Here is a 12593-nt window from a genome sequence, read left to right on the forward strand (position 1 = left end):
ATACTGGACCAATTGCTTTGAAATTTTCAGTAGTTAAAGATTGATTTTTTTGCCAGAAGGCTATTACTTTCATTCATTCCTAAATTTTCTATGAGTCTTATGAGATCTAATATTTCATCCAAAATTGCGCTGTATTATTTTTTAATTATGTAAACACGGTTTTTAATCCGCCAAGCGTGACGGCTGACTGTGAAAATTCTTGCGACTGAAAACTCGGAATTTTTTTTAGGGTACGGTACCGGTAACGTCAAAGGTAAGAACTGCTTCGCTCTGGCCCATGTGTCCAAATATTTGAGCGTTGCTCACTTGTATTATTTCATTCTTCCTAAAATTTTCTAAACTTAGTAATATTAGTTGAAGTTTTGATAAAACCACCCGCGCAAATGCCAGGCTCAGATCCTCAACAGCTTCCAACGCAATTGGTCCAGTAGTTCATGAGAAAATCGATTTGTCATAGCAATACGAACAAAAACAAAATAATAACAAAACGATCCATATGTACACTTCGTGTCAAAAATAGATTCGTGGTTAAAATGACCATGGGTGCAAATTCCGTGTGTGCAAATATCCGTGGAATCAAATGTCCATGGTCCAAATATCTATGAGTAAAATCTGTATGCGGATGCTAAAATGTGTGAGTGCGAATGTACGAGGGAAAATGGTCGTGAGTTGAATCTCCATTTGTGCCAAAATATACAAGTCCAAATGTCTGGGCGCAGTTTAGGGGTACAAATATACGTGGCTGTATAGATAATTAAATCTGATCTTTCACAATGTTAGTTTTTAACGTAACTGCATGCATATTCTTTCGGCAATGTATCAAAACAATTTAGACCTGTTCTACCGCAACCAATGCAAATTGGGTGTGGCTGGTCGATTAACTGCGACCTCTCAAGTCTCTCATAATTGACGAGAAGCAGAATTATTTAGGATGTGACCATTTAAAATCATATTTAAATAAGATGTATTTGTTGGGCTGAGCAAGCCCCAAAATTGCCCATTGTAGTTAAGCCCAGAACAATAAACCATCCATTGCCACGTAAGGTCGCCAATTTTTCTTATTGAAGTTGGCCCGCACGCGGCATGCTCATTCTCTTCAGTGATGACGATTTGACATATTTGAAAAACTTTGGCGCGACCCTTTTACGACCTCAATATTATGTCCCATATAAGAAAAAATTCATATTAACTTCAACTGCTTAAAGTCTTGCACGAATTGCCATTTACTGGCGGGTGATACACAACCATATAATTCTATGAAGTTGCAGTAGTTCTTGACATTACAATGATGGACTATTTCTTTACTAAAGGGTTCATTTTACCTTTGAGTGACCTTGCTTTGAGCAAATGCACCAAAAAGCTATTTCTATATATGTCAAGTGCTTCCTTCCATTGGGTTCTTTGGTTGGGCCAATTTGGTGATTTGGATTGATTTGATTTTATCAAGAACTTTTTCTCAATTACATAATATTGTTTGTGTTTTGTATGTAACGAAAAAAAAGTATCTCCACCGTTTTTCTACTTGTGAACGACATGAAAGCACGTTGCTGAAATCAGTATATATATATAATTTGGGATCTGTTTATTTGGATATATGGTATAAAGTTACGGCATTATCGAAATTTATTTTCTCTCAATTCTTCGACGTTGAATCACTCACGTTACATCATGGATTTTAGTTCATCAAAAATGGGATACTTCTATTGCATTATATTTTTTGCCTTGGTATGTTTCGGAGAATCTTCTGTGTCATTAGAAGAAGGTGGGATATGAATATTTTTAAATGCTGTAATTGTTCAAGTCAAAAATAATTTGCACATGTAAAGAAACGTGATTGTTCTAGTCAGTAAGTTTGACATTCGCTCAAAATTTGAAGCAGCTACCCATACCCATGTATAGTTTTTGATTTTTCAAGATGTGTAAGTTGGTCGGTTCTGTAATAACTAATATAAGCTGATTCTTTATACCAGATTCAGAGATACCATATATGCATCAAGCGCGGTGAGTCATTTTCGTTTAATAACAAAAGTAATCAGTTGATTTGATTTTGCGCTTATATATTTCTCTTTGGGCGAACCTGGAATACTATATCAGGCTGCCCCAACGGCCTTATCGTTAGTCAATCCGAAAGGGATAAATAATAGGTACAAGAGGATTCTGGACATCTTCGGGTTGCAAAGTTGCCGCGTAGCCAGCCGATGGTCGCCTATTTTTCTCAACACCATCCGATTGCACATGCAATTGTCCTTATCCGACATGGACTGGTAACCGAACTAAAAGTTGTGACGATTGAGCCGTCGTATTAAATTTTGTCTCCTGGCGATTTCCTATAATATATTATATCTCTATAGTCTTATAAGAGAACTTTTTGCAAAACCGAATTAAATTAAATGTTTAAGTTTTAAAACAATCTACCTTTCAGGTTGCCGCATGATGATGGTATCACACGTGACCAGGTGGTCCTTACTAAAGGAGAATCTTTAAAATTGGAGTGTGAATTTTATCCATCTGCTGGATCCTGGTCTTATATTCAATGGTAGCATTTTACTTCCTTGGTGATGTTAAGCATTCACATCACCGTAAATATTCCTTAACAAATTAACACATTGTCTTAGAATCCTTAGCAGGCGGAACCTCGCTTAGCGCTAGATGATTCAACTTAATGAAACTCGTTAAATATTCATACTAATTAAAACAGGTTTATTGATAAATACAAATGATTAATAGCTTTGCTTGTTTTGCTATAAAAGTTTCGGGTTCGATCAGGATTAGTGTGCTTTAGAGGAACTATAACTCATGGTGCTTAAATGTGACCTATAACTTACACCGAAGAAACTTAATATACGTTTTTATCATTCATCCATATTTTCAGGATAAAACTTCATGAAGATGGACAACAATTTAAGCATTCAATTATTCCCGCTAACCATACATTTAACAATGGAAGCGCAGTGATATCTTCAATAGTTTTAGAGAGTGTGACTGGGAGCGATACAGCAAATTACAGCTGCATTTTAACAACTGCTCTAGTCACTTCATCTATGGAGTTTTTCGTGGCAGTAAAAGGCGAGTTATTTAGAAATTGTGATAACATATTTAATTCACAAGCCTAATGATGACATTGTACTAATTGAATATATTATGTTTTTTTCTAATCAGATAAAGAATTTTGCACCGAAGGTTTGTGCAAGCCTCATGGACGATGTATAGAACTGTTGCGAGGGTACAGTCATTGAATTCATAAATATTGGCAAATTTGAAATTGGAATTCTTGGTATATTGTTTGAGCCGGCCGAATGAAAGATATTTATTAACTATTTAACCATTCTGGCTGTAGTACATAGTCATATGATATCTGTATCATATTGCATATTCGCGCGTAGACACTTCTTAAAAAATCATCTTACTTAGTATGCTTTGATTTTGCTGCGAAAATGTCAAATTCTATTTGTTGAATTCAACGTAATTTTTCGTTATATCTAACCTATCCGACACCGCTATGTAACTGAGGAAAGACAAGCTGGTTTTGTGGCACTACAGTAGTAAATGGTCGCAAAAGCGGCCATGTTTTCTATAGCCAGCCGTACCTCAGTGGCTGGAATTATAAGTATATAATCTCATAAATTGGTTCAATTCCGGAGATCAGTTATGTAATGTGCGTTGGGCGTTTTTCAAGTTTCTATTATTTTACGATGTTATTATCATATAAATAAAAAACAACGGTAGTTATGCTGTTATACGTTGTTGACCTGAGCTTTTTTTGGCGTTTTGATAGAAATCTAGATATCTATCAGAAAATAACAGTTTTGCAGATATAAATGCGAATGTGATGACGAATACACTGGGGAAGAATGTGGCATATTGGATACATGTTTTGATAGACCATGCCTAAATAATGGATCATGCATGATCACAGACTACGGATTCAACTGCTCTTGTTCAGAAGGTAGAATTTATCATTTCAATTTTTGGACCAATGTCATTGTTTGCAGTTTTCATAAAACGACTGTGAATTTTTGTTTTACAAATATTTCACCTCGAAATTAACCCAGGTCACATTGACATATTTGTGCAACCTCAAGACGGCACAGCATATTTTAGAACTGATTTTTAAACAAACCCATATTATCAATAGCTTCAGATATTTAATTTTTTTAAACACGATTTGACTGCACGTTTCCAAAATCATGAGGGGATCAAATCCACCAATCGCCTGCATTCAAATCGCAAACTTGTATTAAAAACTTGATTAATAATGTGTGTGCTGCTTTTCTCTGTAAATTAGCGGTATTATGAGCAAGCCGTTTTGTTGCATGGTTTTTTGCTGATTTGCCCTCAAAGTTACAATACTTTTGAAAATCACAATGGATTGATTTAGATTATATTAGAGGTTATATATACGCTTTCAAATTTACAATATTTTTGAAAATCACAATAGATTGATTTAGATTATATTAGAGGTTATATATACGCCTTCAAAGTTACAATATTTTTGAAAATCACAATAGATTGATTTAGATTATATTAGAGATTATATCTACGTATATTGAGGAAAGTAATGTTGTTTTATGTATTTATTTCATTAAAATTGTTATACGATTGATCGACTAATGCCTGATTGGAATTTAAAAAAGACTCTTGTTTCTGCTGAAAACGACTGTTCCATCATATAATCGATCTCAATTGCTTAGACTTTGTATTTCCAGTAAATACGAAAATGAAATATAATGAATATATGATAAAGAAAATAGTGAAACCCATATTTACTGGATAGGATATTTTGATTTCCAACCATTTCACTGCAGTCGAAAGTCTACTAAAATGGCGACACCAACAAGATAATGGAGCAATATTTATATGATAACGATCACAGTATGATAGAAAGCAGGAAATAGTTGAGTAACTACAATAAAACTGCCTTATTAACCTTACATTTTGACATTTTCGATTAAAGGTTTTAAAGGAAAAACGTGTGAGAGACAAGTTTGCATGGAGGCAAGCTGTAATGGAGGAGGAAGTTGTCGAGAAACAAGTGACGGAAAAATCAAATGTGACTGTCGATACAATCGTGCAGGAAAATATTGCGAACATGCTTGTTCATTCAGTAGATCTAAGGTACTGATTTCTAACTAAAAATATATCGTTTCTCTTGATAAAAAAAGGTTGTCCGCTAATAAAATCAAATGCATGGAAATATTTAGTTCCTACCAATACGCTAGTTGTATAGGATAAAGGCGTATATTAACGTTAACGTCCGGTCACTCTCGAGATTTAAAGTCAGTGACATCCATACCGTCCTTGTTTTTAACACTTGTGTTTTACAAAATAATTTTGTCCCCATCTTGTAAACTTGTTTTGAGCCGTGTGCTCATTTTGTGTTATTTCCATTTACAAGATAAACTTGACATTAATGTAATGTTGAAAACCAGATGCACATTAACGATTCTGAGATATTAGCCTTGATTTTTGTTATTATGTGTAATGTGACGGATTGTCATCCGCCGTCGAAACGAGTGTTTATTTGTTGCATGAATTATGCTATCATGCTACTGAACACTAATTGAGATATTTATTTTAAATTGAATGAGCCGATGAAAGACCTGCTTATATGTTAACTGAAATTAATTAGAATATTTGATAATGACATTAATCAAAATAGATACAATTCTGGTATTTATTATAACAAACTTTTTGAAATCTCTTTTCACAGAGTTGATACTACTTCGTTTTTTGTTATTCTTTTTTTATCTACAACTCTGGAATTTTCATTAATAAACAATAATGCAGATGGAATTTTTTATACTTCCTAAATAGTTCCAACACGGAGACTCTTATTGCTATCGAGCGAAAACTTGTGTGATTGGTGCTGGCGATGGAATTGAAAGGTGCAGATGTGACAATCGCGGATCAGGGACTCACTGCATTATGTCATCTGGTATCCTGAATTTTATAAAACATAGCATTAGGATGGATTGAGCTAAATCACCTTTTATTCTTGAAAACGACTAACTATACTTGTTTAATTTGAAGTTGACCAGACAGCTTGACATTTTTTTTATGTAGATCACCTTGAGACCATAAGCTGTACAACCATCCAATTGTCTTTATTTCACACATGTTTGTAATCACCGGGTATCATAACACACACATAAGGTATTGACTCCATTCGTACAGTTCCTGAGAAAAATTAGTAATATATAATCGTACATATATATCTCAAATATGCTGTTTTTTGAAACAATGTTTGCGTGTAGCTATCGGAGGTTATCCATGTAACTAACACTATTTCAATATAACCAACCTTGAATATAATCATCTGAACATGTAAAATTACCTTGATGCAAGTCTGGATTTGGACTTTTGGATATTTTTTTTTCAGATGTAAGAAACGAATGCCTAGAACCGAATATTTGTAGTGGCCGTGGTACTTGCTACGACCTAACTGACAAATATTTTTGCGACTGTCATAGTTATGCATCTGGAACTAACTGCGAGTTTTTTAACGAATGTGGTACCTCTAACGTGAGTTATTTCGAATTTTTCCATATTTAACTAGCATTTTTTCCATACAATGTAATAATTTTCGAAATTTTATGGATATATTTTGAACTTATATTTGCTATGTTATATGTTATATTCAAAAGCAAATAACGATTTGTTGTAAATCGTAAATTTTACGTAATCGTATAGTTTCTTATTGTTTATACAGCTTTGTCAACGATATGGAGGGACATGCGTTGATTTAGTGCAGGGGTACAAGTGTACCCGCTGTCCGAGTGGTCAGACTGGCGACAAATGTCAATATATGAAAAGTGGGTATTACGGCACTTCCAACATATGGATAGGCAGTATACAGAATATTTATTGTTTTCTCATACATCAATATGTTGTCAGTTTTAGTTTATGATATATGAATTTAAATTTGATTGCCCATCTATGCGTATGCTTTTGACATACCATTCTCAATTAGACCCCCTAATGATGAAATTGTGAGATAATAATATGGGGTCGAATATGTAGAACGCACCAATAAAATTTGGTATGCTAAACCAACTTTTATTGAGCCTATTTCCAGTTTTTGGATAAAACGTCTTTAGTTTTGCTGCTATTATGAATGAATAAGCTTATATAATATATTTATCCCTTTTTTTCATTTAAATTTGATTCAGTTATTACTAAAAGAAAATTTTCTATCAATGTTTGCTTGCATAGATCCGTGCAAAGTTACATGTGGGCAATCCTCTATGGACTTTAAATGTTACATGAAATTTTTGAATTCTAAACTCCAAAAGATACCGATTTATCTAAATTTACAAACCGAAAATTGTGAATTCAAATCTCGATACGGCTATTCGTCTGACGTGGTAACAAAATCTATTACATACAATGAGTGTGGAACCAAAATAGCGGTAAGAAGTTTTTGATTGACTGACTAAAGTAAGAATCTTTTCGTCAGCAAATCCCAATATATGTTTTACAGCATGATGGAGACACAATTATTTATAGTAATTCTTTGCGAGCCGGCATTTTTGGAAATAAGGAAGAAGAGAATGATGTAATTACCAGATTGGTAGGAAATTTTCGAGTAAGTTGACTGACATACATTAATTTATTGAACTGGTTTTGAAAATTTTAAATATAAAACAAGAGAAAGTGAACATTACCGCTTCAAAATGTCAAAGTAGCGTACGTGAACAAAAAAAAACGTGATTTAGATTTTATGAGAAGGGCTGTGCAAGTTTTACTTGAGTTCAAACATGTTATAAAATATTGCATCAAGATTCAGAATGCACGATCCTTTTACATCAAGAGTTGAGGCCTGAATAATGTAATCATTTTTATTCATTTCCAATCACCAAATGTATAATATAAATATATATAAACCAGTGGACCTATAATATAAATATGGTAAACTTCAATATTGTCTCATTGATTTCAATTAACAAAATCTATAAATCATTAAAAATGAAATACTGTGCATTCGTGTTTTTCCTACAAGTACATTCATGCACAAGAATATTTGTATTAATTAACATAACAAATCCTATATTCAAGTTTGACATGGAATGCAGAATTCCGATAGTTTACAACGATACTTCAGCCATGATAAAAGATTATTCACTTGAAAGAAACGAATCAATTCATCTTCACGACGAACGAAAAGTAACCTTGTCAATGCTCGTTGCTTTTAAAAAGTATAAAAATGATACTATTTGCTTTCGTTTATTACCTAGTGCTACTTTTTTACTCAATCACGTGACTATTCACAAAATTTGCAATTTTTACTTGCAACAATAACGAAGTCATATTGAGTCAAGTGCAATAGTTAATAAAATTCATGCAATATATTGTAGAACTTTTTTATGATTTGGAAAACTAGAAAAATTTGAAAACATTAGTTTGAACGAGCTGCTAAATTTGAAGTAATTGATAATATATTTTTATATATTTCAATTACTGCAGTTTAACAACATATATATACTATTTATTTTTTAGCCGTGATTGGAACTCGATCACAAAATATAATGTGGGAGACCGGCTCTATGTGGAAGTGAGTCTCTATATACTTAAATATAACAAACCCACGAACAGATACCCGAAATTTATACTTTGTTATATTAATAGAGTTTGGTCAAAAACGCAATATTTTGCAATTCGATGGGCTCCGCCTACAATTTTCATGAGAGTATTAGATTTAAGAATACTTAAACTACATTGTGCATGATGGGGCCTACACTGATTACGATATCCTGATATTTGAATGTCGCTGCTGACGGATCGGTGCTAAACTTTGGTTATAGTGAAATTTTACTGTATAGCATTATCCAACATACAACTAAACTGTGAGATGCCGGAGATTACTCAACATTTGAAAATGAGTTTTACTGAAAAAGAATTAGAGAGCTTAGAGAGAATTTTTGATATACAGTATAATTATTTGGCACGCTCCACTATATATTCATTTTGTTTGTTCGTTTTTACATCATAGCTTGTCCTGCAAACGTCAAACCCAATTTTGTCACAAAATGGTGTTTTAAAACCAACCACGTGTTATGCGACTCCTGCGAATGCGAACCTCGTTACGTCCTGCTAGAAAATGGGTGAGAATATATTAAATTTTTCGAAATTAGAATAACTGAAATAAAATGTGGAAATAATAAACAATTGTGGAGTTTTTAATAGCACATATTGAAGTGAAATCAAATATTTTAAAAAAATTACTAATTGAAAATTGTAATTTTCTTAATACATTTTAACGATTGTTTGTTTTTGTATATAGATGTATAAGAGATAAAACATTCAGATATGAACAAAGGAACTCAAGAAGATCAGAAAACAATCGATTTGCTTATTTCAGTTTTGATTCATTTTCTTTCAAAGGAGAACGTGGTAAGGTACGATAGAACAGTTTCAATTTTGAATAATAGCAATCAGTAAAAATGTAAAAAAAAGGGTTAAAACACATGTGCGGATGTGCCAAGTTGCATTTAGAATATTTACTTGATGTAATACAATATACCACCAACAAAACTACTGTATTCTTGTTTGTTTACATGACCGAAAGACAAATACATTGTATATAACCGGGAACTAAATATAAGTTAGTTCCTGATGTATTGCATGTGTTAGGTACAAATAGTGGTATATCCTAGCAAAATCTGTTGCATAACACGGCGCCACAATATTATTGTTTTTTGAAAAACCTTGTTTATTGATTGATATTATGTTTAATGCAGCTTTACCTGCACTGTAATGCTCGGCTTTGCATTAACCGAACGAGTGGAGGGGAAGATTTCAGTTTTGAAGAATGCATGAATATATGCTCCGAGCAAAAGGTTTTTAGAACATTTTATTCAATACTTTTTTCTTTAGATAATTACTGTTACGTTATTTATTTATTATAATATAGTCAGCGATGGCACAGTGGTACGAACGATGAACTTACCACGCTTGCATCCCTTGTTCGACAAGTTTTTCACAACCTAAAGCAATTTTGCGATATGATGCGTGTGTCATCGAATATTGAAATTCCGGGTTCTAACTTCGTTTTCATACTTGTATCGAGAATGTACAATATTGGATAAGCAATGCCGAACAGGAAAGTAGTAGTAGCTCTTGTCATGCAGTAGCTTGTTGTACAGACCCGTGTTTGGGGAGAATTATAGGTAAAATCTCTTCAAAATAATGAATAAAATGGGTCGGCAATGCTAAGCCAAAAGGATTACCGGACTCTCTAAAAACAGTAGGTTCGTACGTCATAAATTCTCTCATCTAGAGTTGTAATAGCAGTGAACGCCACATAAACACGGTCGTTAATATAATATGTAAGTAGGGTGGGGTAAGTCGGACCCCTGGAATATGATGGACAGGCAAAATCAAATCCTTCTGATAGTGACACCTCGCGTTTTTTCGTCGCCCAAAACGCATGGCGTGAAAGAGCGACATCATGCGAATAACGACAGAACCGACATTTTTCAAAATAGTCCGTTGGGAATGTCAATGGGCCTTTGTCATCGAGACTTGTTGATAAGTATTTCTTGGTACTAAGTACTCTTTTACAACACGGATTAAAAGCACTCTCATCGCCATATTTATACTGGGTCTTCTAGAAGTTGGGTCCGGCCTAAAATCTCATCTTACCCCATCCAATTTTCCCCACAGTTTAAAATACCTCCAAGGTTATTCCAAGAAAATACAAAATAAATACTTCTAGAGGTTTGTATAAAGAAGACATAAAAAGTGCAAAAAATTTGTTGTTTTTTCTAAAGCTGTTCGAACACTTTTGAAAATTGCCATGTATTGTCCTTTACGTGGAAAAGACGGACACACTGGTTAATACGCAGGAAAAATGCTCTGTTTAAACAAAATGTTAAGATCTAGGCGTTGACCAAAATCTTATGAGACATCATCAAGTTTGTTTTGATGTATGTCCGTCTTGCCCACAAAATGTTCAACTTACCCCGATATTTTTTAGGTGAAAATCGCGCGTAAATTCCGATTCGTTGCTATGGCAACAATGTGCAAATGTGGCAAGATAGCTGGAGGGCGGGTGCATAAATCACAAGTAGAACGAATGCATCTGCGGTATTTTGTAAAGAGTTATTCAAAATAATTTATTAGTGGGTCCGACTTCCCCCGACCTACTATAATTGTTGTTGGAAGCCATCTACGATCTGATAAAGATAGAAATAAAAGTTATACTAATATACTTTTAGAAGGGAGTTGGAGAGGAACTAGTCACGACTGCTTCATCTAGCGCAACTTCATCAACAACAGATGGTGGTGTATTAGCGAGAATGAAACGATTTATTTCAGAAACAGATGATGATCGAGAACTAATCGATCGCCACACTGGAAATACTGTGTATATCTATGATGTATGATATGCGTATGGCGTACTGTAAATATAATATGACATTGAATTCAGTTCATCTTATATCATATACATATTTGTATAAAGCCAATCTACTGATCATAGCTCATCAAAAATGGACAACACGCTATTGAACATTTAGTTGCTTCCCTGGAGAGGGTAATTGTCTTAGTCTGTTTTGAAAGCATTTTACATGAATATTTCGATTTGTTTGTTATATGTTATATCCAATCCTGTTGCAGTTTCAATGTGAATGTGGAATATGTTCTAAAAAAATCTGGACTGTTTGTACTCTCTAACTATTTTAGTTTACCTAAGCTCGAAAGTGTCAGAAGAAGTTTGATCACGGCGTAAGCCGATATTTGTCCCGTGACTGCACACTGCACTCCTACAAATAGCTGAAACGTTCATGCATGGAGTGTTACTGTCATATTGAGGCTAGTTGTCCTGTGTCTGCATTAAACCTTCAAGTCCTAGACCGTATTAAAAATGGTTATAAAATATTAGTGGCTTCCAATTGGAGACCAAATGAAATTCGTGAAAATAAGAAAAAGAAAATAGAAAGAGTGAAAATTCAAGTGTAGAGTCTATAAAAGATTAGGCCCATTATTATTTTGAAATTGGATATTGACGGCTATAATAATTTTTCCATTGAAATATACTTGCTCACACTGAATTACTCTATAGCTCGTGAGAGTGTCGACTTATTGGACACTTCAGTGGACATACCGATCGTTTCAATATTATGTTGTTGTTGTTTTCGTCATCATTATCATTGAAAATCACTTTTCTCTTCAAATACTGGACCAATTGCTTTGAAATTTTCAGTAGTTAAAGATTGATTTTTTTGCCAGAAGGCTATTACTTTCATTCATTCCTAAATTTTCTATGAGTCTTATGAGATCTAATATTTCATCCAAAATTGCGCTGTATTATTTTTTAATTATGTAAACACGGTTTTTAATCCGCCAAGCGTGACGGCTGACTGTGAAAATTCTTGCGACTGAAAACTCGGAATTTTTTTTAGGGTACGGTACCGGTAACGTCAAAGGTAAGAACTGCTTCGCTCTGGCCCATGTGTCCAAATATTTGAGCGTTGCTCACTTGTATTATTTCATTCTTCCTAAAATTTTCTAAACTTAGTAATATTAGTTGAAGTTTTGATAAAACCACCCGCGCAAATGCCAGGCTCAGATCCTCAACAGCTTCCAACGCAATT

General features: G+C 33.8%; 1 protein-coding gene across 1 annotated transcript; it reads left to right on the forward strand.

Annotated features, from left to right (window-relative positions):
• The first annotated feature begins 1521 nt into the window (after positions 1–1521).
• On the forward strand, positions 1522–12140 carry LOC144420887 (uncharacterized). The gene is made up of 18 exons (XM_078110701.1): positions 1522–1762; positions 1971–2001; positions 2423–2536; positions 2873–3066; positions 3160–3223; positions 3813–3946; positions 4955–5115; positions 5815–5935; positions 6380–6522; positions 6710–6812; positions 7213–7409; positions 7481–7585; positions 8056–8195; positions 8497–8551; positions 8990–9101; positions 9281–9395; positions 9738–9836; positions 11217–12140. Exons 1-15 carry the CDS (start codon positions 1669–1671, stop codon positions 9092–9094), a joined length of 1761 nt encoding a protein of 586 aa, XP_077966827.1. The 5' UTR covers positions 1522–1668; the 3' UTR covers positions 9095–9101; positions 9281–9395; positions 9738–9836; positions 11217–12140.
• Positions 12141–12593: the final 453 nt, after the last annotated feature.

Source organism: Styela clava, chromosome 3 (genome assembly GCF_964204865.1).
Source record: "Styela clava chromosome 3, kaStyClav1.hap1.2, whole genome shotgun sequence".
Lineage (NCBI taxonomy): Eukaryota > Metazoa > Chordata > Ascidiacea > Stolidobranchia > Styelidae > Styela > Styela clava.

Excerpts from the sequence above, each read along its gene's own strand:
- LOC144420887 (XM_078110701.1), top strand. The coding sequence starts at position 1,669 with ATGGATTTTAGTTCATCAAAAATGGGATACTTCTATTGCATTATATTT. Across the intron at positions 1,763-1,970 it reads TTCTGTGTCATTAGAAGAAG|ATTCAGAGATACCATATATG; the intron begins GTGGGATATGAA and ends TCTTTATACCAG. Across the intron at positions 2,002-2,422 it reads CCATATATGCATCAAGCGCG|GTTGCCGCATGATGATGGTA; the intron begins GTGAGTCATTTT and ends TCTACCTTTCAG.